Source organism: Aspergillus multicolor, assembly GCF_047715735.1.
Source record: "Aspergillus multicolor strain CBS 133.54 unplaced genomic scaffold BDW74scaffold_16, whole genome shotgun sequence".
NCBI classification, from domain to species: Eukaryota; Fungi; Ascomycota; class Eurotiomycetes; order Eurotiales; family Aspergillaceae; genus Aspergillus; species Aspergillus multicolor.
The window spans coordinates 629,940-653,852 of NW_027395967.1; the positions used below are offsets into that span (position 1 = coordinate 629,940).

The 23,913-nt window shown below is 50.3% G+C and overlaps 11 protein-coding genes and 1 non-coding gene across 12 annotated transcripts; 5 read left to right on the top strand and 7 right to left on the bottom strand.

The window, feature by feature from the left end:
• Window positions 1-6: 6 nt before the first annotated feature.
• Window positions 7-2,527, bottom strand: BDW74DRAFT_168632 (uncharacterized protein; the record flags this gene model as incomplete). Its single annotated transcript, XM_073726871.1, has 8 exons — window positions 7-695; window positions 740-813; window positions 860-936; window positions 981-1,119; window positions 1,171-1,695; window positions 1,742-2,242; window positions 2,300-2,468; window positions 2,512-2,527. 8 exons carry the CDS (start codon window positions 2,525-2,527, stop codon window positions 7-9), a joined length of 2,190 nt encoding a protein of 729 aa, XP_073582959.1.
• A 241-nt stretch (window positions 2,528-2,768) lies between these two features.
• BDW74DRAFT_t146 lies at window positions 2,769-2,841 on the bottom strand. The gene has a single exon. It is a non-coding gene; the product is annotated as a tRNA-Lys (tRNA).
• Window positions 2,842-3,144: 303 nt separating this feature from the next.
• BDW74DRAFT_168633 (putative SNF7 family protein Fti1/Did2) lies at window positions 3,145-3,846 on the bottom strand (the record flags this gene model as incomplete). Its single annotated transcript, XM_073726872.1, has 2 exons — window positions 3,145-3,729; window positions 3,802-3,846. The coding sequence occupies 2 exons, from the start codon at window positions 3,844-3,846 to the stop codon at window positions 3,145-3,147; spliced, it is 630 nt and encodes a 209-aa protein (XP_073582960.1).
• Window positions 3,847-4,005: 159 nt separating this feature from the next.
• On the top strand, window positions 4,006-5,133 carry BDW74DRAFT_33423 (putative C2H2 finger domain protein). The gene is made up of 3 exons (XM_073732541.1): window positions 4,006-4,237; window positions 4,296-4,322; window positions 4,385-5,133. Exons 1-3 carry the CDS (start codon window positions 4,229-4,231, stop codon window positions 4,967-4,969), a joined length of 621 nt encoding a protein of 206 aa, XP_073582961.1. The 5' UTR covers window positions 4,006-4,228; the 3' UTR covers window positions 4,970-5,133.
• BDW74DRAFT_33432 (pyruvate dehydrogenase (acetyl-transferring) subunit E1 beta) lies at window positions 5,133-6,708 on the bottom strand. The gene is made up of 4 exons (XM_073732543.1): window positions 6,350-6,708; window positions 6,158-6,281; window positions 5,817-6,103; window positions 5,133-5,768 (listed from the first exon to the last, which is right to left on the bottom strand). Exons 1-4 carry the CDS (start codon window positions 6,592-6,594, stop codon window positions 5,297-5,299), a joined length of 1,128 nt encoding a protein of 375 aa, XP_073582962.1. The 5' UTR covers window positions 6,595-6,708; the 3' UTR covers window positions 5,133-5,296.
• A 1-nt stretch (window position 6,709) lies between these two features.
• BDW74DRAFT_33426 (metallophosphoesterase family protein) lies at window positions 6,710-9,166 on the top strand. Its single transcript, XM_073732542.1, has 2 exons — window positions 6,710-7,388; window positions 7,433-9,166. The coding sequence occupies exons 1-2, from the start codon at window positions 7,216-7,218 to the stop codon at window positions 9,102-9,104; spliced, it is 1,845 nt and encodes a 614-aa protein (XP_073582963.1). The 5' UTR covers window positions 6,710-7,215; the 3' UTR covers window positions 9,105-9,166.
• Window positions 9,167-9,228: 62 nt separating this feature from the next.
• BDW74DRAFT_168637 (enoyl-[acyl-carrier-protein] reductase) lies at window positions 9,229-10,543 on the bottom strand (the record flags this gene model as incomplete). The annotated part of the gene is made up of 2 exons (XM_073726873.1): window positions 9,229-10,270; window positions 10,323-10,543. 2 exons carry the CDS (start codon window positions 10,541-10,543, stop codon window positions 9,229-9,231), a joined length of 1,263 nt encoding a protein of 420 aa, XP_073582964.1.
• A 542-nt stretch (window positions 10,544-11,085) lies between these two features.
• BDW74DRAFT_33499 (glutamyl-tRNA(Gln) amidotransferase subunit HER2) lies at window positions 11,086-12,877 on the top strand. Its single transcript, XM_073732545.1, has 4 exons — window positions 11,086-11,276; window positions 11,326-11,635; window positions 11,685-11,860; window positions 11,906-12,877. The coding sequence occupies exons 1-4, from the start codon at window positions 11,135-11,137 to the stop codon at window positions 12,751-12,753; spliced, it is 1,476 nt and encodes a 491-aa protein (XP_073582965.1). The 5' UTR covers window positions 11,086-11,134; the 3' UTR covers window positions 12,754-12,877.
• BDW74DRAFT_33492 (SPRY domain-containing protein) lies at window positions 12,878-14,918 on the bottom strand. The gene has a single exon (XM_073732544.1). The coding sequence runs from the start codon at window positions 14,792-14,794 to the stop codon at window positions 13,001-13,003; it is 1,794 nt and encodes a 597-aa protein (XP_073582966.1). The 5' UTR covers window positions 14,795-14,918; the 3' UTR covers window positions 12,878-13,000.
• Window positions 14,919-15,315: 397 nt separating this feature from the next.
• On the top strand, window positions 15,316-17,124 carry BDW74DRAFT_155353 (snoRNA-binding rRNA-processing protein ENP1). The gene is made up of 3 exons (XM_073724813.1): window positions 15,316-15,790; window positions 15,837-16,081; window positions 16,128-17,124. Exons 1-3 carry the CDS (start codon window positions 15,416-15,418, stop codon window positions 16,972-16,974), a joined length of 1,467 nt encoding a protein of 488 aa, XP_073582967.1. The 5' UTR covers window positions 15,316-15,415; the 3' UTR covers window positions 16,975-17,124.
• Window positions 17,125-18,131: 1,007 nt separating this feature from the next.
• hacA (transcription factor HAC1) lies at window positions 18,132-19,769 on the top strand. The gene is made up of 2 exons (XM_073732547.1): window positions 18,132-18,596; window positions 18,643-19,769. The coding sequence occupies exons 1-2, from the start codon at window positions 18,388-18,390 to the stop codon at window positions 19,742-19,744; spliced, it is 1,311 nt and encodes a 436-aa protein (XP_073582968.1). The 5' UTR covers window positions 18,132-18,387; the 3' UTR covers window positions 19,745-19,769.
• A 437-nt stretch (window positions 19,770-20,206) lies between these two features.
• BDW74DRAFT_168642 (uncharacterized protein) lies at window positions 20,207-23,885 on the bottom strand (the record flags this gene model as incomplete). The annotated part of the gene is made up of 3 exons (XM_073726874.1): window positions 20,207-22,243; window positions 22,877-23,652; window positions 23,708-23,885. The coding sequence occupies 3 exons, from the start codon at window positions 23,883-23,885 to the stop codon at window positions 20,207-20,209; spliced, it is 2,991 nt and encodes a 996-aa protein (XP_073582969.1).
• Window positions 23,886-23,913: the final 28 nt, after the last annotated feature.

Sequence of the window (23,913 nt, forward strand, 5' to 3'; positions counted from 1 at the left end):
AAGATTTCAAAGAGTGAACTCGGAATTGCCTAGGTCAAGCCAGTCCCAGCTCATCATGTCGTCTAAGGGAACATCTGGAACACTCGCCCCGAAAGCGCTACCAGCCCGGTTGACAGCATCAATGATCTGATCGTCAGACATAGCCGAGAAATGTATCGGCTCCGACCAGAACAGAGGCGCAAAACCATCAGGGGCCGTGGTTGGAATGGATTCCAATGCATCCAGGGCCGTCGGTGGGAATGCTTCAGATTGAGGGGCTCGAAATCTATCTTCCGAGGTAGGTGCACTGGCCGGTGTACGTCGGACAAGTTCACGCAGAAACCTCCCGTAAAGTACAGATGCCCCGTTCCTATGACTAGTAGTAGTTCCAATCCTTTCAAGGACTCCAGCAGTTTCTTCGATAAGGTTCCGAACACTTGGGGCCAAGCTAGAACTGCTATCGGTCGGCATCGCGCTAAGGCTCAGTGCAGAGCATGCAGCAAAAGAAATCATGATGACGGTATTGTTCGGCATGGACTTCAATCTCGCTTCGCCTTGGATGGCGGCCCGCATGACATTCAGGGCCGAGGAAAGCCCAGCCGCACGAAAGAACCGCTTGACTTCAACAGGCGCTGTAGGGTGATTTATCACGCCACCGTACGTCGAAAGTTGTGTATGCGTAACCAGAATTTCCACATATGGCGGAAGAGTTCGCACTGGGTACGATCAGCGTAAGTCCTAGTTAGAGCAAATGACTCACTGTGGCCTTCGCCGATTTCTGGCGCCCATGTTTCGTACCACTCAGTATAAAACCTCTCTATCATCGTCTTGATTCTGTCGCTCTATTAGTTTCGAACCAAGTCTAGGAAAGAGTGCTTACGATTGTGCGGCTCCAGAGCCAGTGCTATTCCCTTGGTAGTTATCACAGTTGGACTTGACCCTTTGGAAGAGCCCATTCTAATTTGTTAAATCTTATAAGAGAATACACAAGGAAGGCTTACCAGATTCCTTCGAAGTATAGCCATTGAATTCATGGCACCATCGCGAGAGTCTGCAAGGTCTGAGATATGCCATCGATCACAGTTCTCAATTAGGGCAGTTGGGGGCACAGTATAACTTCTCCCGCGAGCTAGGCAAACACTGCCACATGTCAGTAAAGTGTGAAGTCTTTAAGCTGTATTCAGTACTCACCCACGCTCGAGGACGAACAAGGCTATCCAAGTTCTCTCTCGTCTTCGGAGTAATCTTCGGCCCCAATCAGAACCGGAGTCAATGTCTTCAAAACCATCAATCTGCAAAGCCCTTCTGGCATCAATGCAGTCGACCTTAGCAAGCTTTCGTAAAAGACTACCGTCGAAGCTTGTTGATGGCGACACTATTTTGTTCAGGGACAAATCCAGTGCCACCGTCAAGGCCATGGCAATGTAGGAGCAAGCATCGTCATCACCCAAGCAGGCTCCCGGCGCCATCCATGGAACGTTGACCATGAAAGCTAGGACAATTTCAACTGACCTGAGGCGCTCTTGCACTACCTTGTTAGCCAACAACTTGCTGTGTCTGGACAGTCTTTTGGACATTGCTGCTTCTGACGGCAGAAACAGGGCAGTAGTAGCCATTATCGACGTGAAGAGAAAGGCTGATTGTGAACGAACAAATTCAACAGTGTGAATCAAAGGATCAAGGCCCCATCTGGTATGTGCCAGATTCTGGTAAAAACTATAATAAATGAGTATGTGGTTATAACCCAGGCAGTGCAACATACAATGTGAAAAGAGATTTGGCTTCAGGCAGAGTCACAAGCCCGATGTTGATGGGATCCATATCTGGCCCAGTATCTAAGCTGGCTCTGACCGGCACGAAAAAAGGTTTCGCCGCATATGTATCACTCTCGGCGACCGTTGACAAGCCCGTCGTTGGCTGCGGGGTCGCGAATGGAGGCCACGCTGCCGTATCCCGCGCATCATTTGGGGATAGCTGGAGATCGGAAGCGCGGGCAAGTAACTGTAAAGGGTTTTCTGCATCATCCAACGTCAGGCTTTCCCCAGAGTTGGAATCGCGGGGGAAATGCAGAGGTTCCGGTTGATCGGGATCCTCGGAAAAGTCCTCGCTCTCGTTCTGAGATCCTTGCTTTTGACTCTTACGAAGCAAATCCTGGAGGTCTGAGATCACTTTCTGAACAGCTTCAGTAGCAGGGTGATCAGTCTTGGGGCGCTTGATAGCCTGCTCAATCTGGTGCAGTGCTTTCTCTAAGCCCTTTCGTTTGCTGGTGGCCTATGGTCAGCGTGCATAAACTTTCAGATACAAAGACGGACAATCTTACTTCTTTACTCCCTTCTGCCTTCCAACATGGTGACTCGGGACAACGCACTCCAAGCCGACATGCCTACATTTGTCGCATGAAATCTCCCCCTGGCTGCGGTCACACCGTATCTTGCTTTTTCGGCAGTTGAGACACGCGGCCTGGCGGCTGTGTGGTGCTCGGCGATTTGCTGACACCGAGTCTTCCATTCCTCGCCAGCCTTGCACACTTACAGGCAGAATAGCTCATCGATTGAGATTGGAAACCTAGGCCGAAGGCTGGATGAGGAAATTGATCCAATCAGCACGCACGGTATACCCTTGACATCGCCAAATCTCTTGTTCTGATTAGCTAAAGGGCCAAGTGACTCACTAGCAGCTCTAGCCTGCAACTGTTGTAATACATTAAGACCAAGACACCGCAGCCTTATCGCAAAAGCCACCATGAGAGGGGGATATTATAGGAAACCGAAAAAGTAAAAAATAACACAAGCCGAACGGGGGGGTCGAACCCCCAACCTTGAGATTAAGAGTCTCACGCTCTGCCGATTGAGCTAGCCCGGCTGCTTCTCAAAATGTGTAGCAGTACAAGCAAATATAAGCCTCAATTAACAGCCGACAAACAGCCTCCTCTATTCATTGCCCTAAACTACAACAACATCGAACCAAGACTGCAATAAGCCGGTAATATCCAGGAAGCTGAAATAGATATTAAATGCGCAACGGGATTCCGAAAACGCAGGTACATACAAGGTGGTTTATAATAAATGGAACACAGAATCATTGCGTGCTTCTTTATGATTCGCCAGGAATTAAAATGTCAACAACAGCATAACGCGTTAGGCAAGCTGACCACAAAAAGCAGTCTCAGTTAGCGGCCCGCAGGGCTCGCAATCTAGCACCTAGGCCATCCTCAACATCTGCATCAACCTTCGTCTGCTCCTTCATGTCCTCTTTGGGCGCAGAGTCCTGTTCCAAGGCAAGTCGCATGTCAACACCCGCATCGTCGGCAAGCTGTTCCATCAGGCGATCAACATCTGCTTCGCCCTCAGCCCCGTACTCTTGCATAGAAACACCCTGTGCCACATCTTCAATGGCACTACTGGCAATTTTGAAATCCTCGGAGCGTGCGAGAAAGTTATTTGCGTGGGAAACCAGAGTCTCAAGGTTGACGCTCTTAGATGCGGCATCTAATCCTCGTGAGGCTAATGCAAGGGTCCTTGACGTATCTCGAGTGCTCTGCGCGGCCTTCAGCTCATTTATGATAACGTCTGCACGAGCCGCTTCTGCTTTCAAGGTGACCTGTCGACGTTTCTCGCGTACGGCAGAGGAAGCGTGGATCCGGGCAATTTGGAATTCGCGATTTTTCATCGCCTTGTCGGCTTTTGCTTTCTCGGACTTGAATGTCGCCTCGGCTCGTGCGGCCTCCTTCTTGAGACGATTTGAATGTAGCTGTTTGACAATCTTGTCAATTCCTTGAAGCGAGGGGGGGCGGCAGTCAGAGGTTCATTCCGCAAGACTCACTTTGACATTAGTGCGAGCTTCAAAAATGGGATCCTTTCGAACCATGGCGTATGCTAGTTAATATTTATTAACATATAGAGGCAACGCAAAGCTCCAGGCTGACATGGGGATTATCGGGGTTCAGATGGTTGGGTTGGAAAGGAGAGCGATTCTAGAACGGATCGGAGGGGCCTTGTGTGGCAACGTCATTCCGAGCCCCAGCGAGGCGCCAGTCAGCAACTCTTCTCATGCATGAAATTCTACTGAGCATTGTTCCACTGACTAGTTATCTCGGCTTTTGCTTGTGACAAAGACACTTCTATCCCGTACAAGGGGAGTTTGGGCGGTGGCTCCAGGTGGCAGAACAGCCTCCACCCTGGCGAACATGCGGATCATCCGATTTATCATCTAACAACCCTATAAGCTACATTGCAGTTAACAGCAGGAAATGGGGCCGGTCAGTGTTTCGCTCGCATTTGTACCGGACTAGCTGTCTGACTAACTAATTTTTGCAGCGAGGCTTTACTAACCCGGCTCCTAAGGTGCGACAAATCATTCACTACTGGATCTTGCGCGCGTTAGCTAATCCTCTTTGTTGTCGCAGACGGAATCAGCCCGCTCAGCATTAAGTTCCTTTACTTGCACCCTTTGCAACAAGTCCTACTCGCGGCACCCAGAGTATGAAGCCCACATCGGGTCTTACGACCACCAACATCGCAAGCGCCTTCAAGACCTCAAGCAGCTATCACGAGACCCAAATGCAGCAGAAAAGGCTAGACGGGCTGAGAAAAAGGCCGACGCGGAAGCTGGTTTGAGAGTCCTTGATGCGGCGACCGCTTCTGGTATAGGAAGCAGCGGAGGCGGTGGGGGTTTCAAGAAGGGGGGCTTCAAGAGCTCCTTTACCACTGTCAAGGGTCCAGCTACTCCTCCGGCCCCTATGAGAAAGAATGTGCTAGGCGATGATGACGATGTTGTTGATGGTGATAATACTTTAGTTGCCGATGGTGGTGGCGGTGATGCAGCTCAGGTCAAACCCGACAAGCCCATTAGACTTCGACAAGAACAAGGGGAGAGTGACACGGACGAAGAGTATTTGACTGACACTGTTGGTGATGGATACTATGATCCGCGTAAGCCAACGGATTGCTTTTCTAAATGTGTCGGTCAAACTCGCGTTCAGGCTTCCTAGGCATGTTGTATTTCTGACTGCCAGGCGGTTACTGACGTATAATAAGTCGACTTCGTTTCCGATGAGTATATGGTAATGTGTGCCAGGTCACGAAGTCTGTTTCGAATATCTTTTATTTACGCTGTCGGTCAGTCCACGGCCATTTTCCATGGAAAACAGCGCAAAAGTTGTGGTGGTATGCTCAGGATTTTGGTCTAAATGATGCTTTAAGGTAATAGTACAGAAATCATAAACCGGTTCAAGCTGAAAGAATCCGCAACGACAAAATACGGCGCGAAGATTAACTACGCCACGCACACCCCGCCTAATTGCTCAGAAACGACAAATTTATAGCCGGAGAAGCTTGGCAGCCTGGCCAACGATGGTGTCCTCCTGGGGAAAGCTCATAGTTTCCAGTCCGACAGCGTAAGGTGTAGGCACCTCAGCACCAGTAACACGGACAGCAGGGGCCGTCAGGTAGTCGAAACCGTATTCCATGGAAAGAGCAAGGATTTCGGAAGAAACACCGAACATGGGGAATCCGGACTCGACGCACATCAAACGTCCAGTCTTCTTGAGAGACTGGATGATCGTCTCGACATCAAGAGGCTTAACGGAACGAAGGTTGATGACTTCGGCCTCGACACCGTACTTCTGCTTCAAATCAGCAGCAGCGTTGAGGGATTGTCCGACGCAGCGCGAGAGGGAAACGATGGTCAGGTCCTTGCCGGGACGCTCGATCTTGGCCTTGCCAATAGGAAGGACGAAATCGTCCTTTTGTGCAGCCTCGGACATGGGGAAGGCTTGGCCGTAGAGAAGCCTGAACACGATTAGCCTTGACTCTCCTCAAAGTTCGTAAAATGCATACTCGTTCTCAAGAACAACGACGGGGTTGGGATCGCGGATGGCGGCCTTCAACAGACCCTTCGCATCCTCAGCGCTCCAGGGCGCAACGACCTTCAGGCCAGGAATACTGCCGTACCAGGCAGAGTAGTCCTGAGAGTGCTGCGCTGCGACACCAGCGGCGAAACCATTGGGGCCGCGGAAGGTAACGTTGCAAGGCTGGATACCGCCAGACATGTAGTGTGTCTTGGCTGCAGAGTTGATAATCTGATCAATAGCCTGCATGGCGAAGTTGAAGGTCATAAATTCGCACTGTATGCGAAACTCCTGTTAGCCAAGCCTCCAGAAGTTAGGTTGACGGCTTACAATGGGGTGCAGTCCAGCTAGAGCAGCTCCGACTGCCAGACCGCAAAAGCCTGCTTCCGTGATGGGTGTGTCGATGACCCGCTTGGGACCAAAGCGGTCCAACAGACCCCTGGTGACCTTGTAACTGTTGTCCGCTAAACGTCAATATGCGCCGGCGATTGCAATTGATGATGTTTTCAGGTGAAGACATACGCTCCATTGTACTGTGCGACCTCCTCACCCAGGATGAACGTCTTTTGGTTGCGCTCCAGTTCCTCCGCAAGGGCTTCGTTCAGGGCATCTCGGACGGTGACCTCCTTGGTACCGTTTTCTGTGGCATAGCCGCGGAAGCGCAGGATTGAAGGTGTGCATGCAGTCTGGGGGAAGGCAGGACGAGTCGCGGAGAGGCGCGAAGAAAGCAGGCGAGCTGCTGGTCGGAAGAGACGGGGAGAAGCCATGGCTGGGCTGAACAGTGGCAGATTTCCTGAGTACGATGTTCAAAATAAATCTCCACAGCCAGACAATGCAAATTGAAGGAGAACAGCCAAAAGAAGGAACCAAGCTACTGATCTCGTCGAGATGCGATTTTTTGGTGAGAGCTCTTCAGCGGAGTGTTGGGAGAACGCTGACTAAGATCGGGCTCACCGGCGACTTCTTCCGTGTCCACTTTGTCTCTGATAACGGACCGGTGAATCTCTTTCTCCGAAGATAGACATGCAATCTAGAGAGCACGAATGGCCAGCTGAGAATGGGAGTCACTCCATACAGTATTATGCGAGAATGTGCTGGAGCTTATTTGCAAAGAAATAATTGAATCTGAACCCTCAAGGCCCCCAAATCCATGTCATATGGTCATTGAATGGACGCTCTAATATGTCTGCAAAGCACATCACGCGTCATGCCCATTTCTACTAATGTATCACATTGAACTGCTCCACTCACCTGCACGGAGTCCTTGAGAGGGATCAGTTAGCCCAGATAACACAAGCTCTCTTGGGCTGTTGGACATGACTGACCTCATAGCCGTCTGACATCTTGATCAACACACCCTACCTCGTTGCTTGTTGTGATCAGCGACAATGGCTTCCGGTCTGAAGTACTTCGTTATACTTCCATTGCTCTCAGCAGTTCAAGCAGTTCAGCCCTCAGCTCCTAGCCCTGTCCCAGCGCCACTGCGTGAACTAAAATGGGGTCAACTCAACTTTCTTCATACTACAGACACCCACGGTTGGTTGGCAGGCCATCTCTCGGAGTATGAGCATTCATCTTCCTTTACAACTCGAGCTAACTATGTAGACCGTCGTACTCTGCAGACTGGGGCGATTATGTGTCCTTTGCTACTCGCATGCGTGAGATAGCCGAAGCTGATGGGCGTGATCTGCTTCTAATTGACACCGGTGATAGAGTAGAAGGCAATGGCCTTTACGACTCATCGGATCCCAAGGGTGTATACACTTCTGAGATCATACGCCATCAACCGATTGATGTGTTGTCGCCTGGAAACCACGAGCTGTATAAAAAGACCACGGCTGAAGCCGAACTCCAAACTACCGTACCCAATTTCCATGGGCATTATCTAGCCTCTAACATTGATATTTATGAACCTGAAACTGGGGAATTAATAGCATTGGGCCCTCGGTCTAGGAAATTCACCACAAAAAACCAGGGCGTGCGAGTTGTCGCCTTTGGTTTCCTTTTTGACTTTACAATGAACTCTAACAACACAATCGTTCAACCAGTGGAGGAAACGGTGGAGGAGACTTGGTTTCAACAAGTCCTCAAGGACCAGGAGGTAGATCTTTTCTTGGTAATAGGCCATGTTCCACTTCGGTCGAAAGAGTATAGCGCTGTCTTCAACGCGATCAGGGCTAATCATCCGGACACGCCTATTCAGTTTTTCGGTGGTCATCTTCACATCCGTGACTGCCATTGGTACGATCCAAAAGCCGTCGGTCTTGCCAGCGGCCGTTTCATGGAAACCATTGGATTCGTGTCACTCGATGGTCTTTCTACCGAACGCAATCAGTCAAGGCCCGAGTCGGTAACCTTCGAGCGAATGTATATCGATAACAATCTCTTTTCGTTTCATCATCACACCCGTCTCGTTGAGGCTGCGTTTCCGACAGAGAGTGGACGCAATGTATCTCGTCTTATCCAAGAATCTCGAAGTGCACTCAAGCTAGACGAAATATATGGCTGCATACCGAAAACCTTATGGATGTCGCGAACTCCGTATACCGCTACAGATAGCATATACGCCTGGTTGCAGCAAGCGGTACTCCCAGATATGCTGGGTCACGAATCCCGCCGAGGGAAGCCAGCCTTCGCTATCCTGAACACTGGCGCCATTCGGTTCGACCTTTTTGAGGGGCAATTTACTCGGGACTCGGCATATATGGTCTCGCCATTTACCAGCGGCTTCCGTTACTTGAAGGATGTTGGCTACGCGCAAGCACTGCAGGTTCTGGACTTGTTGAACGAGCAGCCACGGATTTTGGCAACCCCCGAAGCTGCAACTGGATTCTTGCCCTGGACTCTTGCACCTCCGGAGCAATCTGCACGCGACTATGGCGTTGACCCCACTAAGAATCGTGAGGATTCAATTTTTGATATTTCTGCAGATCAAAGTCCGATGTCTAGTCAACTTGGTACTCGGTATGATATTATACCCGGATACACCACGACAGATGATCTGGGCACGGATGGTGATGATACGATCCACTCAACGATTGCCTTCTACGACGTGCCGAACTGCATAGGCGCCTTGGCACCTAATGGGGGCTTTGCTACACTAGAAACCGTGGACCTTGTCTACATTGATTTTATAGAGCCTTATGTGGCCTTGGCAGCTAGTCAACTTGGGCTAGGTATTGATGTTCCTCACGAAAGCGATATTTACATGCCCTCCACTTCATTAACAGATGTTCTTGTGGCTTGGATAACGGCTAATTGGGGGTGCTCTATGTAGAGTAGCTACTCTTGTTGTTTGTTGGTGTGTTCGATGATACTTGATAACTGTTAGACCACCAATACCGTTACATCCTGGCATATAGTACAGCCTCTATTTTGAATAAAACTTCACAACGTTAACTCTAATCGTCTCCTTCGAACTTGAGCAGACCCTTTCCGCCCCTGTATCCACTGAGAGTTCCCTGCACAGCTGCTGCAAGTTCGGAGCCTTCGGTTTCCCAGCTCCATTTAGCTTCTTCCACGGGGATATCCTTAAATTTTCCTGCTCGAGTTAATTGCAGGATATCTTTGATTGTGCTTTCTTTGAGTTGCGGGTTTTTGTCACCCCATCTGCTCACCCAGAAACCATCAAACACCAGGTTCTTGAAGATCAGAAGTCCAGAAGGTAGAGCGACAGGTTGCTTTGACATCGCGCCATACGTCACCATATGTGAGCCTGGCGCCAGAACCTTCGCCAGGGCAGTGGCATTTTTTCCTCCAACGCAATTCAGAGCCAACCGAATTGGTTCCTTGCCTTGCTTGGTGACTTCCTTGACGATGTTCTTGAATTCGCCAGAGAGCAGCTCAGCATCGGTAACCACTATATTGGCCCCTAGATCTTTCAGCTCCTGTTTCAAGGTCTCGGTCTCTTCTGGGGTCTTGCGTTCGCGGACAACATTGATTGTCTTGATGCCCCACTCTCTCCCGAGCTGGATAGCAGCACGACCGACGCCACTGTTTGCGCCGTTCTGTATGAGCCATTCCTCCCCTGCGCGCATCCAGTCCCAGTCGCAAAAGTCCTTTATCATCCGATATGCGGTAACAGGGTTCACACTAACGGTGCTGACTTGCAACGGACTGAGTCCTGTCTGATCCTCAATCTTGATCAATTGCGATTCGTCCATCTGCGCGTGTGTGCGCCATGTACCCTGTCCCGTACGCTTCATGATGACCCAGTCACCCTTTTCCAGATTTTTGACATCGGACCCAATCCCAATGACCTCGAACGCACCCTCGTTCCCGCCAATAGCAGAGGGCTCTTGTGTGCCAAGGGTCGTCTCAAAGGGAGGCTTGCTTGGGTATACACCTTGAATCTGGTTTACATCTGCGGGGTTCAGCGGCGCGGCAATAAGACGGAGGTTGACCTGCGTTCCATTTGGGGCGGAAACTGAATGCTTGTGAAGCCTGCGAGAGGGGCCTTCAGCACCCGTCCATAATAAGGGCAGGATTCACTTACTTCAGAACGTCTTTTGGCTCCCCATATCTAGAGTAGACCAGCGCTTTCGCTTGTGTATATCCGTATGCCGAGATGTATCTCCGACCGTCAGCCTGCAGATTCAGCACTGAGCTCCGACAATGGCGCGCGGCGGTCGAGATGGGAGAGAACGGGATGCGCGTTTTCAAAATCTGTATCGGCGACGAAGCTGCCACGGGTTGCACGACGCAGCGTGAGAACATATTGGTTGATGTCAGAAAAGTTTTGGTGAGTGTGTCAAGAGCAAGAAAGTGAAACTGAGCAAGCTCGGGGTAAGAAGATTTCCAGATAGCATGACGTCGTTTTCTTGTCCTCGGGCCGACGGAGCTTCATAGCTTTCCGTAGCTTCTAACCTCAGAGTGGTATATAGAGTAGAAACTTGGAGTTAGTCTTATGGGGTGCAATATTCAATACTTTCCATGGCCTAGCTGGAAATGTATGCTTGCGATAACCTGGTACTGTGTGGTTATTTCATGCAAGCTATTAAAGTACTTCGTACTATACCTATATATATTACCATGCATAACTACACACCAAGATATCAGCAAATATATGCTAGAGCCGTCTTAATACCCATGCCAATACTATATCCATAAGTATTATTGACAGTATCCATTCAAGATCCCTAACTTAATGTACATGGGTAGGTAGCGCAACGATAGTACGGAGTAGTACGGGTATAATGCGAGACATGGCCGTAGCACGGCCCACCCGCGGAACTCGGCCTGATTGTCTTCCTTCGCGACGTTCGTCGATATCCTTGGGGACTTGCGACAAACGCTCTAGCGGCCTAAATGTCACTCCTGCTGGAAGCTGAGAAATATGTCACTAATCAGAGCTCTCATATTGCGCTGAATGCCTTCGTGAACCCTCTGCGCCGCCAATCCGGACGGTGGCACATACAGGCGAAAGATGCGGATCATCGGGCGAAACAAGGTGCGGGCTGTCATCTCCTGATATCTAAGCTCTATACTAATCAGAGAAGGGCAACCCAAATCCAGGTTGGACGGTCGATTGATCGCATTTAAAGATAATATATGCACACGCGATTTTCCCACGACGTGCGCCTCGAAAACACTAGAGACATTTACGAGTCCATTCAATGCGACGGTCGTTCAACAATTAGAAGATGCCGGGGCCATCGTCGCCGGAAAGACTAATTTAGACGAGTTTGGTATGGGATCTCATTCCGTCCATTCGCACTTTGGCCGTGTCAACAATGCACGCGATCATCTCTCCGCGGGTGGAAGTTCTGGTGGCAGCGCAGTTGCAGTTGCCACGGAACAGTGCTATGCGTAGGTTCTCCCAAATTGCTGTAGAATAGTTCTAATATGTGGCGACCAGGTCTCTAGGAACGGACACTGGGGGATCGATTCGCCTTCCTGCCGCGTATACGGGGACTGTTGGCTTCAAGCCTTCGTACGGGTTATTATCTAGATGGGGCGTGGTGGCATATGCAAACTCATTGGACACGGTTGGTATCCTGGCCAAGCAAACGTCAGTGGCTCGAGATGTCTTTGGTATGTAGACACCGCGGATTTCCTTGGCCGACGCTAATCGTATAGATGTCCTTAATAAGCACGACCCCCACGATCCGACTAGCCTCTCGCCGTTATCAAGGTCCAGGGTACTCTCGAATTTGAGCTCGCCTCATCTTTCCTCCCGCCTCAAATCATCACCTCTCCGGATCGGTGTTCCGCTCGAGTATAACATCTCTGAACTCTCCCCCAGCGTGCGACAAGCATGGTACCGCTCTCTGGAGAAGTTAAGTCAGCAGGGACACACCGTTAAACCTGTATCGCTGCCCATGACTAAACATGCTCTGTCGGCGTACTATATACTTGCCCCTGCCGAAGCATCTTCAAACCTGGCAAAATACGACGGCATTAGGTATGGCACTCGAGTGGAGGACAACGAAGAGAAACACTCAGGGGGTTATTTATATGCGAAGACTAGAGGCGCAGGATTTGGCCCAGAGGTCAAGAGAAGAATCATGTTAGGTGCATTCAGTCTGAGCGCCCAGGCTATCGACAACTACTTTATTCAAGCACAGCGCATCCGGCGTCTCGTTCGGCGTGATTTCGACGCCGTTTTTAGTGCCACCCACCCGCTGGCTGCCGAATCGCCAAAGGTTGATTCTGAAGCCGGGGTCGATGTTCTTATCTGTCCAACTGCACCGTCACCACCACCACCACCCTCGGAAGCCACCACGGCAAGATCACCTTTGGATGCCTATATAAATGATGTGTTCACGGTGCCTGCTAGTTTGGCCGGTCTTCCGGCTATTTCTGTCCCAATTCATGGTAATCGTGAAGAAAGTGCGGACTTGGTTGGTATTCAAATAATTGGACAGTATGGTGATGATGAACTTGTGTTGAAAGTCGGAGAAATGTTGGAGGGATATGGGCTGTGAAATCTGTACTATATGGAATAATTGACAGTGCCTCCTCGGTATCACAACTGAGTGCTCAGCATCAATGACTCCAACTTAAGCCCAGCACATGATTTCGGTGTGAGGTTTTGACAGTTGAACACAACGACCTCGGGGCTGAATCATTGACAATTTATCATCATGGAGCTTGGCTAGATGACGGCCGCTGCGGTGACACTTGGAGAGATCTGATCTAGGCAAAAACCTAGGCCCAGAATACTGCCACACATCAAACTCCATTCATATGCGTGTCATCCGGTTCCGGCGGTACGGGCACGTCGGGGTTCGGGATGCAGGCCGCGCCGAGATTCATATTTTCTTCAAGAGTAATCTGGCCTGCATCTTGGTCTGCGCGTTTGATGTTTGCAGCGCCAACCCCTCCGTTGCTTTCTGCAGGAGCAGTAGACAGGGTAGTGGCAGGATCATAAGCAGCGCCGACACCACCTTTGAGAATGTCCGTGCCTCCAACAGCCCCAGCGCCAGGGGCGTCCATCTCGGCATTACTGACGACGTTGCCATCAATGCCGCCCCAGACAAGCATTGCTTCCACCTCGTCTACAATATCTGCCAAAACATCTTCGACGATTTGCTCGTCGAAGCGCTCCCCTATCCCCGCGACTGGCGTGCCGTTGTCTGTTTCAGACGGTGGACCAAACCACCAGGGCGCTTGGAAGCGACATTCAACAGCACCACCTCCGTAGCAGCTAACAGCCGGGTAGTACCCGACCATACCGTCATCCGCATTCTCACGCTCTCCGAGCCCAAGGTTGTTGGTGCCGTTTGCCAGCCTGCTAGCGGGTGGGAGAAAGGCATACAGTTCCTTGAACGGCGTCCCCATTTTGACGCCGTTTTTGTATATTGTGATGCTCGAGCCAGGTAATGTACGTAATGATGGATCTTCTCCGTTCATGGGAGACGGTGGGCCGAATGCTGGTATTTCTTTGAGATTGAAAGCGTAGTCGCGCAACTGTTTGGTAGGGAAGACATTGGACTGTTGCCAACAGAAATCATTCTTGTAGTGAAAAGGTATGCGGTCACGGATAATGTTGATAGCGGAAGCAGGTCCGAGACTGGAAGTGTCCGTGCCTGGATCATATGTGCCTTCAACAATTTTTCTATGTAATGAAAGCGGCGGAAGGGTGATGAGCATGCCAATGACATCGCCTTCGCGTATCGATTCACCTTTTGGGAAGAAATATTCGCACCGCATGCGGTTGACGACTTCGCCATTCACATCACGAATCCCATAACCGTAACAATCAACCCCTACATTGACATCAAGATCTGCTTCTCGCCGAGCGAAACCAAGACGCACATGACCTCGTGACGCGCAACTGGTGTTGACACCGCTGACAATGCGAGCTTCATAATAGTAAGTCCCTTCTCGTGCGCATACATTAGCACGTGCCGTATGCCATGGATCGTTAGTTGTAACTGCAAGGGCATCCTTGGAGAATAAAATTGCAGCTGGAGAATCCTCGAAGCTAAATCGAGCGTGGTAGGGAGGAACATCAGTCTGGCGATATTTGATGTGTGTGAAATCCGCGTCTGCAATAGCATAGCTATACCGGAAGCCGTTCTTGTTGGTTAGTTTATCAACGACCTCATAGAAATCCCAACTCTGGCCAATGACACCGGACATCTTGCGCACCGCAAAATTCAGCTGTCGAGGTTGAGGAGGTAGGAGATCCGAGCGCCTAGGTTCGCCGACTGCAATAGGTCTGAGGATGCCGAGCTCAGAGCTGGGGACAGCAGTATTGTGTACAGCAACTGTTTTCTTTTTCGGAGGCGCATTCTCTTGGTCCAAACCTTTGGCCTCCCTCTTCTTACGGCTATCTCGTTTGTTGCGTTTGGACCGCGCGCTGTCAAGTTGGCCAGAGGGGGCGCTAGGCGGCGCTGGGGAAGACCTGGCGTTACCGTCTAGTAGAGAGGCATTTGAAATAGGCACTGTTAATGGATGTATGACAGGGGAATTGATGCTGGACGACGGCGCGGGGGATCCGGCCGTGTGAGTGGATGCCATAGTCGGAAGCTCGTTGCAAGACAGGTGTACGGCTGTACCGTCCGCGCGGCGGCCGAAGCCGAAAGCAAAAGCGAAGGATTGTAACCCGTCTATCAGATGGTGCCGAAAACACAAAACGTCTGATAGCAGATAAAGTGATGCGAACGTAGCTGAGACGTCCTCACGGCAAGGGCCACTTGCCGAAGCTGTACCAGTAATGTATGCTGTGAAGCCTGAATTGGCAAGTAGTTAGAATGATGGTGGGGAGTCAAATGAAGTTACAAAGGTAGAAAGGATTATACAACTCAATTGAAAGATTCAGATCAGTGCAACCAAGCAGATTGTAGCTGTCAAACCCTTTAGAAAGCGGTACAAATAGCTTAGGCGGCTGGGAGAATCATCTGGCAAAAAAAGCAAGGGATCCGGTATCAGTCACCGATATGCAGTCTGTATGGAGGGGCCCCATAGGCGGTGAACCGATAACGAGGCCACTCAAAAAAGTTTCTGATTACATGATCTACAAATTTACACACAACTTGCAGCTTCGATTGAGGAAGGAAGCTCATCACTCTCCGGCTTGGTCATTTTCTGGCAGAGTACTGCGCTGGCTCAGTATCACCACTCTATACGCTGAAAGCCACCATGCCCAAAGCGACGTCCTCGCGGGCTGCCGCCGCTGCCCGTCGACACAACCCTCTCGCTGAGGATATTATCGGTACAGGTCACCTGCGAACGGCCCCCACCAAGAAGAACAAGCGCAAGTCGCAAGCAGATGGGGAGCAGGAGGATGCAGAGCGTTTTGTCGATGCGAAAACATCCCGCAAAATTTTACAAATTGGACAAGAGCTTGCCGACGAGGATGCTGCCGAACAAAAAGCCGCGCGGGGAGAGATTCCGGAGCCAGCAAAAACGGCATTTGATTTTGAATCACGATTTGAAGATGAAGATGTTTTTTCGGACGACGAAGGCAAGTTCAACGAGGATCAGTGGGACGATGAGGAAGAGATTGAGGAAGTGGTATGTGGCTGAGGCCCGCAAGTCTGAACGGTCCTAATTTCTGTAGGAGGTTGACCCGAATGATCTTGATATGTTTCACAAGTTTGTTCCTCGAGGCGATGAGGATCCGATATTCAACCCCAGCGGACCGGAGTCTGGCGGGCAGACCACGAACCTCGCAGACCTCATTCTAGAGAAGATCGCGGAACATGAAGCAAAGCAGGCTGGAAACGCTGGTCCTACAATTCAAGGCGGAGGCCTGCCGGAAGATGCGGTTCAAATACCTGCAAAGGCTGTCGAAGTATACGAGAAGTGAGTGTCGTCAACCCAATTTTGGGTGGCTGCTGACAATGATTAGGGTTGGGATGATCCTTTCTCGTTATAAGTCTGGACCTCTGCCGAAACCTTTCAAAATTCTTCCTACCGTTCCGAATTGGCAAACGCTTCTTTCAATCACCCGGCCCGAGTCATGGACGGCCAACGCTATATACGCTGGAACTAGACTATTTATATCTCACAAGCCGGCCATTGCGCAAGAGTATATCTCAACAGTCTTGCTTGAACGTGTGCGCGAAGAAATCTATGAACATAAGAAACTCAATGTTCACACCTACAACTCAATGAAGAAAGCCCTCTACAAGCCGGCATGTTTCTTCAAGGGGTTGCTATTTCCCTTGGTTTCGAGTGGAACTTGCACGTTGCGCGAAGCTCACATCGTCTCTTCTGTCATCGCGCGCGTCTCCATCCCTGTTCTGCATTCAGCAGCGGCATTGCTTCGCATGTGTGACCTTGCTGCTGAACAGTCCATGAGGTCATTGGAAAGCACCGGTGCGGTCAACACGTTCATCCGAGTCTTTTTAGAAAAGAAGTACGCCCTCCCATACAAGGTCATCGATGCTCTTGTATTCCATTTTCTGCGGTTCCGCGCTGCGGAAGAGGAGGATCCAATGACGGACGGATCGTCAAAGGCATACAAACTCCCCGTCCTCTGGCATCAATCACTCCTGGTCTTTGCCCAGCGTTACCGAAATGATATTACCGAGGATCAACGAGAAGCTCTCCTAGACTTGCTTCTGGTTCGCGGACATAAGGATATTGGACCTGAAGTCCGGCGTGAGCTGCTAGCGGGCAGAGGAAGGGGTATTGTCGCGCCCGATCCGGAAAGACAGGATGCTGGAGATGATACCATGGATACCACGTTATAACCTTTGACTCTCAAGACGATTCTCCCAATGTATTGTGAGGCTCATGCTTGTTCTTGAGCCCGGATGGGTGGCGTTACTTGAGGACTTACTTGATGCTTCATGATTTGCATAGAACTATATTCCCAATTTCAAGATGCCTTAGTCGCCGAACACTGCATTCTAGAACATTAAAAGTGAGCAGTCATTTCCGGCTGTTATGCTCCGTAGTTACAAGGACTCTGCACTTTCACTCCGCCCATACGTACATATCAAGGTGACTCGAGAAAAGGAGGGGAAGGGGCCCATCTACAGCTTCTAGGAGAAGAGAAGTCGAATGATCACTTTAACTCCAAACCTTCCTCCTATATCCACAGCGCAAATGGTTGCTATCAAGATCCCCCGAAGGTTCCGCAGAGATTGGTTAAGGAGTGGTGGACTCCTGGTAGGCCTAGGGCGGTCTAACGGTACTTGACCTTTTTTTTTACACCAGAAAGGTGTACTATAACAGTCAGTGAAAACGGACAATTTTGATCAAGCAAGCCGGGAAATGAGACCTGCTATGGTGACGAAGAAGAAGTATCAATACCGAACTAAACAAGGATCGGAGAAATTTTGTAAACTTGGTATTCGAGGTTCTGAGTTTGGCCCAGCCCCCAGCAAGTAGTGAACCGACAATCCCACCGAGATACTGTACCTCCCGAGTCCCACCCCCTCCGGCCCACGGTCCACCAAAAATAGATTATGCAGGCTCGTGTGGATTTGGCGGTACGGAGTAGGTATTATTATTCTGCTGGCCGGAATACAGCAACAAAATCGCCAATGATCTTCACGGTTCGTGAGTTCTGGGCTATACGGAGTACTATACAAACCCACATCTGACTGGTTTTTATCTGCCTCTCCTTCCAGTTTCTGGATCATGATTTCTGAAAGCAAATCAACCTCATTACTGCGCCTCAATGTGCAACGACAGAGTTCCACTGCGTGTCGCAGATTAAGTTGGGCATACCCCATTGATTACCGGTACAATACAATCCTGTCAATGATTACGGAGTATCGCAGTCTGATTTGTGGACAACGACGGAACCTCGGTATTCCGGAAGTATCACTCCGCCCCTTGCTGAAAGGAGGTCTGCCCCTTATGACCAACGTGTCCTTTAAATTCAAAGAGCCAGCCATTTCCCATCTCAGTCTCTCAGCAGCACCAACTTTTTTATGAACAATCTGTCCTTTTCAGAGTCTCCCCGCACTTGTCACTCTGGTACCTGTGCCCCAACACTCTCACTGGTCGGGATTGTGGCCCTGGGCTCCAGATCCGCTATGACACCGTGGCCTTTGTCTTGAATGACCTAGGCAAGACAACTCTGTCAACACCATCTGACAATCATCGCAAATCTTACTGTTGCATTTGGCCTCAAAACGGTGTCGCCAGTAGAAATGGAGAACACACTCTCAGACTCTTTACCCTCTTCCCCATCGATGGAGGTTCCCGTGCTCACTGTCTCCCCAGCCGACACATCCCTCCAGGCTGAGGGTATGGAGGCCGGAACCAAGTCAGAGGAGAAGAAGCCAGGAACTACACAAAATCGAAAGCGGCGCTCATGGGGACAGGAGCTGCCAATTCCCAAAACAAATTTACCCCCAAGGTATGTCGCAACTTGACGTTGACTGTCAATTTCTAACAGCGTACAGAAAGCGGGCCAAAACAGAAGACGAAAAGGAGCAACGCCGGATCGAGCGAGTCCTTCGCAACCGCGCAGCTGCACAGACGTCTCGCGAGCGTAAGAGACTCGAGATGGAAAAGCTGGAAAACGAAAAGATTGACATGGAACAACAAAACCAGTTTCTTCTTCAACGCCTCGCGCAGATGGAAGCTGAGAACAACCGACTAAGCCAACAAGTTGCTCAACTCTCAGCAGAGGTCCGGGGTTCCCGTCACAGCACCCCGAGAGCCAGCTCTCCGGCGTCAGTATCGCCAACTCTCACACCGACTCTATTTAAACAGGAGGGCGACGAGGTCTCTCTCGACCGCATTCCCTTCCCGACTCCATCTGTTACCGAATACTCGCCCACTCTTAAGCCTTCCTCTCTGGCTGAGTCCTCCGACCTGACACAACATCCTGCAGTGATGTTGTGTGACCTGCAGTGTCAGTCGGCGGACTCGAAGGAGATGGAAGTGCCTTGTCACTCTTCGACCTTGAAGCCAGCATCAAACATGAGCCTACACATAACGTTACAGCTCCTCTTTCTGACGATGACTTCCACCGCTTATTCCACGGTGATTCATCCGTTAACACAAATTCTTCACTCCTTGAAGACGGGTTCGCGTTTGACGTTCTCGACTCAGGAGATTTATCGGCATTTTCATTTGATTCTATGGTTGATTTTGACACCGAGCCTATCACCCTCGAAGACCTCGAGCAGCCCAACGGTCTTCCGGATCCAACTTCTTGCAAGGCTGCTAGCTTGCAACCCAGCCATGGCGCGTCCACTTCGCGATGCGACGGGCAGGGCATTGCAGCTGGCGGCGCGTGAGAGGTTCTCTCAGGAAGATCGTTTAGCTACCGACGTTGCAGAGGGTCGATGGAGCTGGGAATCTTTATTGACCCTGGCGTCGGCGATAAATCTTCTAGAGATGCCGGAAAGACGGAGAAGGACCTTGAGGGACCTGAAGTCATTAGGGTGCGGTCGGCGTATTAATTTAGATAAGCGATGCAGGGTTACGCGGAGTTCACGGAGTTCATCCAGTCCAAGAGAGACGTTGACGTCCCTGCTGATGGGAAAGGGCTTATGATAATTTGTACATTAGCGTCTTCTGGTGTTCGTCAATGCGTGGGCAAGCAATTAAAACTTTGATTTTGTCTTTTCGTTCATGCTCAGATCACTGACACTACACTTTACAACATCAAACGCCTGATTTCTTGAGGGCTCTCTGTAGTGTCTGTAAACAAAATACAGCTTCTGGAAGGAATTTGCTTTTCCTACGCGACTTCGACGAGTGGAGATTTTGACGATCTGCAGGCCAGAGGTGGTATATAAGATCATTTGTACTAGTGACATGCTTAGCATATTTTGTATGAGAGCCTTCGTCCAAGTTAAGTGGCTACACTCTAGTGAATAGGAGCTGTTGAGCGAGGACAATATGATCGATATACATCATTGGAATACTTCTTTGATTGCGAAGTCGATGAGTTGACTAGAAACGAAAGCCGATCCATTTTTGTTCAAGAAATTGAAGAGACTGTACGAAAGTTATCTACGAACCCCCAGAGGCTCGACCTAATGGACCCCAGTTCGCTCTCGGATTTACCTGGTACCTAACAAGCCGCTTCCGGCGCCGTGTTTGTCGCCCCAGAGACTCGTCAAAAACTACATCAAGCTTAGAGCAACCCAGATTGAGCGCAGGACTTTCGTCCAGGTGACTGACTTGAGACTCTTCCTTTACTGCAGACCCAGGATTCGAAAAAGCTTCGCCCGGTATTGTTCGTGACCGTGAACGATACAATGCAGCCTCGACTTTAGTGATAAGATCCGATACGTCCTTCCCAGCCTCGGCGGCAGTAATGAGATCCTTTCTCAACTCCACCAATTGCGGATCAGTTTGATTGAGTTTCTCCCGGCTTTTAGCCATGATGCCGGCAGCTGCAGTCCCAGGCCTAATAGACCCCTCTTTGATGGGTGCTTTCTGACGCGCCCACTCACGCATGACCTCCCAGATTACGGTCCATGGAGCGTCGGTGCGGACTGTGTTCGGTTTGGTGTGACTGCGAGTACACCGGTAGCCGAGGTGGCGAAGGGCACCGAGAAATTCGTAGTAGGGAACAGTGGTTGTGTGTATGACCTTCGATATGCTAGCGAGACCGAAGTAGAAAGGATGAGGCTCGCGAAGAGCGGGATCTGTCCTGGGAATGATGTGTGCAGAGTCCCTAGACGTGGGAGGAGTTGACTCGTCGTCTGTTGCCGATTGGACTTGATCATTTTCTGGCAAGATTTGCAGACTCAGATCTTCTTCGAGCGCGGTAGTCAACATGCCTTCGACCCTGTCTAGGGTCTGATAAACATCTCTGTCAACTTGTGGGAGCAGATCGAGTATCTTTTGGATGAAGTCCGAGCTGTGAAGGGGTCCAGCCCACATTGGGCCGGACAGATGAGTCTTCATTCCGCAATGCTCACACTTTTGATTCCCGGTTGGCGCCTGTGCAAGCCCAAAATGATAGAACGGGTTTCCTTTTTTATCGAGCTTCTGTCGAGTTTGAGTCAACGGCTGGGTGGTCCATGCCCCGCAGCCTGAATCACAGTTATAGACAAGCATCGTGTTGCCCGACATGAACTTGGCCTGCGCTGGTGATCGATGAATACGGACAAAGAGTCGAGCGTAAAAGTCAATTGATAGAGAGAGAAGGGGTTCGATCGCGAGTCCATATTTTCCAGCTGCGAGTGCAACGCTATTCAAGATTAAGCGCAATCCACCCTCGTGAGAATGCAATCCTTTCATTGGAATGCCGCCGTACAAGGCGAACGACTTCTCGGGATAACCATTTGAAGCCCACACACCTGCATCAGTGCAAGTAATGCAAAGGAGTCCCTCGTCCTTGATTCCTTGGACAGCTGCATCTATGAACGGGGCAGCGCTGCCGTAGGGGTCCAAATCGATGACATCAAATTTGCCAACGTCATCTCTCCTCTCGGACTTGGTAGCTGGCTTTTGCCGACTATACATATAGATGCGCGCATCGCCGGTATTAGGTTGAACCAGCTTCTCAAGCCCATTATACTCAATGTTAAGTTCCATTGATTGAATCGCGGAGCTCGAAAGGTCGTTCGCAACAACGCGGGTGACGAATGGGATTTCGGATGCGTATCGAAGAGCACGAAGACCAGACGCGGATAAAGCGTCTAGGATAGTAAACGGTGGAGGGTCCGCTTGGACAAGAGCTTGCTCGGGTCCTTCGGTTCCGTTGGCATCGGCAGCCATAGTGACAGTCGGCAGATCCTCCTCTTCTCGCTTCCTCTTCTTGGTCTTCCCGCCTGCGCTCCCCTGGGGCCTACGTTTACGCTTCTCATTCGTCTGCTTATGCTTCGCCATGACATGCTCCCCATAAACGCGAATAGCGAGAACTGTCAGGTCGCGGTTGAACTGCTGAATTGGATTGTAGAAGACAGTTTGGTCCTTGTCTTCAGGCTTGAGATCCCTCCTTGTTGCTTGCGTAGCTGCGGTTTCGGCAGGTGGCTTCAGTATGTATGCTCGTCCTTCCTTGATAATGCGGTACGATTTGCCTCCATGCTGCACCAACTCTCCCAATGAGCCATTGGTTGGAGAAGTCACTTCATTGGAAGACATGATGCGTCCGGAGAGGGTGTATTGGTTTGAATGGAATCGAGAGCGTGCGGTATGAGGGTTCACGAATTGCGCAAATCTGATATTCGGAGATCTGAATGTAGACCAGGTGCTGAGGGCGTGGTGTATCTTCCAGGTATGCTTCATGAAGCCCGGATAGACAAGGCACAGCTGCTAGCACTATCCATGGAGCTCAAAGCATCTTTACAGCCGCGAGTTGCAAAAAAATTCCCCGAGATCCGCGCACGGCCTGGACTGCCAAGTGCCAAGACACTACCATCGAACTCCGCATCGAAATGGAGTATGTGCGCAGTAGACTACAGGGTACAAGGCTTGTTCTCTTATCCGATGTTAGGTATATAGACCATGGTCGGCGTGCAGTTTTGCAGCCTGACAACCATACTCATTATTTTGTATCCGTCTCTGCTTGAACATGACCAGACTCCACTGCAAGATCTTAGGGTGTCGTCTACAGTTAGCGACAAACCAAAAATGTCTTTCGTCAGCATTAGCATTACGTTTATCATTACCTACTATGTTATATCTACAGTCGAATCGTATATCCGCCTATAGCCAGCTCCCAATTACAGGCACATGGCTATATATTTCATTCCAACCTTTGGCTTCCCAGCCAGTACCTTTCCCGCCATTGCCAATTACCCACAGCGCACCAGCAAGCCATACACATGCTCCTAGAGTAGCAATCTTGTTGAAATTCCACCACATTCGTTTCCGTCTCTTCACGTGCTGATCACTTACGGTATGTCCAAGGTCGCCTTCCAAGGTGCCCTTCTTGCTACCTCGAGTTTTCCGAGCCGTTGTAACCCTCCAGCCCATAAAAGACGCGACCCCCCCTAGAATGTGGTATACTCCAACGAAGACAAGGATATGATAGTACGTGACCCAGAATACACGGTTGCGCGCAATTCCGTGAGCGACAAAGCTCAAACTGACGCTCGAGCTTCCGCCGTCAATCATAACTGGCACAACCCGATTGACGAGGACATGAGTAGCGAGAAGTGGGGCAAGCATATATCCTAAGCGTGCTTGTAAGCTCATCCGGGGCCAAAAGCTGAGCGTGTACCTCTGATCTCTTGTTTCAGCCCCATAGAGTCGCGCGCGACGCGAAGAGCGGATATTTCGCAGGGCAATCCCAGACGCAATATGTGTCAGTACGGGCACAGTCAAAATGGCATGCTCAAGCGAAGGAGATTGATAAATTGGCCTTGTAAGGAGGAGAAAGCTATTGCTTTCTAGAGTCGAACGAGTCGCTGTGAGCGCTATCGGAATGAGCGCGGTGTTCGCAAAGTGAATCGCCGCGAAGAACGAGAATGAGTACGTGGAATACCTCTGTAGAGCCGATACTAACATTTTTATTAGTAGTTGTTTTGACCATAATTATTTCAAATTTCAACCTACACCAGGAATCCCAATTCAGGCTGCGAAGACCTAGCGGAGACCATCCCAAACTGCGCCCAGTTGGAGGCTCATACTTATCTGCATGAGTCTCATAATGGATATCAGGAAAGCCCTCGTCCACTGGAGATGGATCCAACTCTTGCATGGATAATATTGATTTTGTATCGTCATTCGACATCTGAGCGGCCACGGACAGGAACGAGAAA

What these genes read in the sequence shown, in the direction of transcription:
- BDW74DRAFT_33499 (XM_073732545.1), top strand. Translation starts at nt 11,135, where the DNA reads ATGTCACTCCTGCTGGAAGCTGAGAAATATGTCACTAATCAGAGCTCT. An exon ending in GGATCATCGGGCGAAACAAG is followed by an intron (nt 11,277 to 11,325) that starts GTGCGGGCTGTC and finishes TAATCAGAGAAG; the next exon opens with GGCAACCCAAATCCAGGTTG. An exon ending in GCCACGGAACAGTGCTATGC is followed by an intron (nt 11,636 to 11,684) that starts GTAGGTTCTCCC and finishes TGTGGCGACCAG; the next exon opens with GTCTCTAGGAACGGACACTG.
- BDW74DRAFT_33423 (XM_073732541.1), top strand. An exon ending in TTACTAACCCGGCTCCTAAG is followed by an intron (nt 4,323 to 4,384) that starts GTGCGACAAATC and finishes TTGTTGTCGCAG; the next exon opens with ACGGAATCAGCCCGCTCAGC.
- BDW74DRAFT_33426 (XM_073732542.1), top strand. Translation starts at nt 7,216, where the DNA reads ATGGCTTCCGGTCTGAAGTACTTCGTTATACTTCCATTGCTCTCAGCA. An exon ending in TTGGCAGGCCATCTCTCGGA is followed by an intron (nt 7,389 to 7,432) that starts GTATGAGCATTC and finishes CTAACTATGTAG; the next exon opens with ACCGTCGTACTCTGCAGACT.
- BDW74DRAFT_33492 (XM_073732544.1), bottom strand. Translation starts at nt 14,794, where the DNA reads ATGGCATCCACTCACACGGCCGGATCCCCCGCGCCGTCGTCCAGCATC.
- hacA (XM_073732547.1), top strand. Translation starts at nt 18,388, where the DNA reads ATGGAGAACACACTCTCAGACTCTTTACCCTCTTCCCCATCGATGGAG. An exon ending in AAAACAAATTTACCCCCAAG is followed by an intron (nt 18,597 to 18,642) that starts GTATGTCGCAAC and finishes AACAGCGTACAG; the next exon opens with AAAGCGGGCCAAAACAGAAG.
- BDW74DRAFT_33432 (XM_073732543.1), bottom strand. Translation starts at nt 6,594, where the DNA reads ATGGCTTCTCCCCGTCTCTTCCGACCAGCAGCTCGCCTGCTTTCTTCG. An exon ending in TAGCTGGACTGCACCCCATT is followed by an intron (nt 6,104 to 6,157) that starts GTAAGCCGTCAA and finishes TTTCGCATACAG; the next exon opens with TGCGAATTTATGACCTTCAA. An exon ending in GTCGTTGTTCTTGAGAACGA is followed by an intron (nt 5,769 to 5,816) that starts GTATGCATTTTA and finishes AATCGTGTTCAG; the next exon opens with GCTTCTCTACGGCCAAGCCT.
- BDW74DRAFT_155353 (XM_073724813.1), top strand. Translation starts at nt 15,416, where the DNA reads ATGCCCAAAGCGACGTCCTCGCGGGCTGCCGCCGCTGCCCGTCGACAC. An exon ending in AGGAAGAGATTGAGGAAGTG is followed by an intron (nt 15,791 to 15,836) that starts GTATGTGGCTGA and finishes TAATTTCTGTAG; the next exon opens with GAGGTTGACCCGAATGATCT. An exon ending in GCTGTCGAAGTATACGAGAA is followed by an intron (nt 16,082 to 16,127) that starts GTGAGTGTCGTC and finishes GACAATGATTAG; the next exon opens with GGTTGGGATGATCCTTTCTC.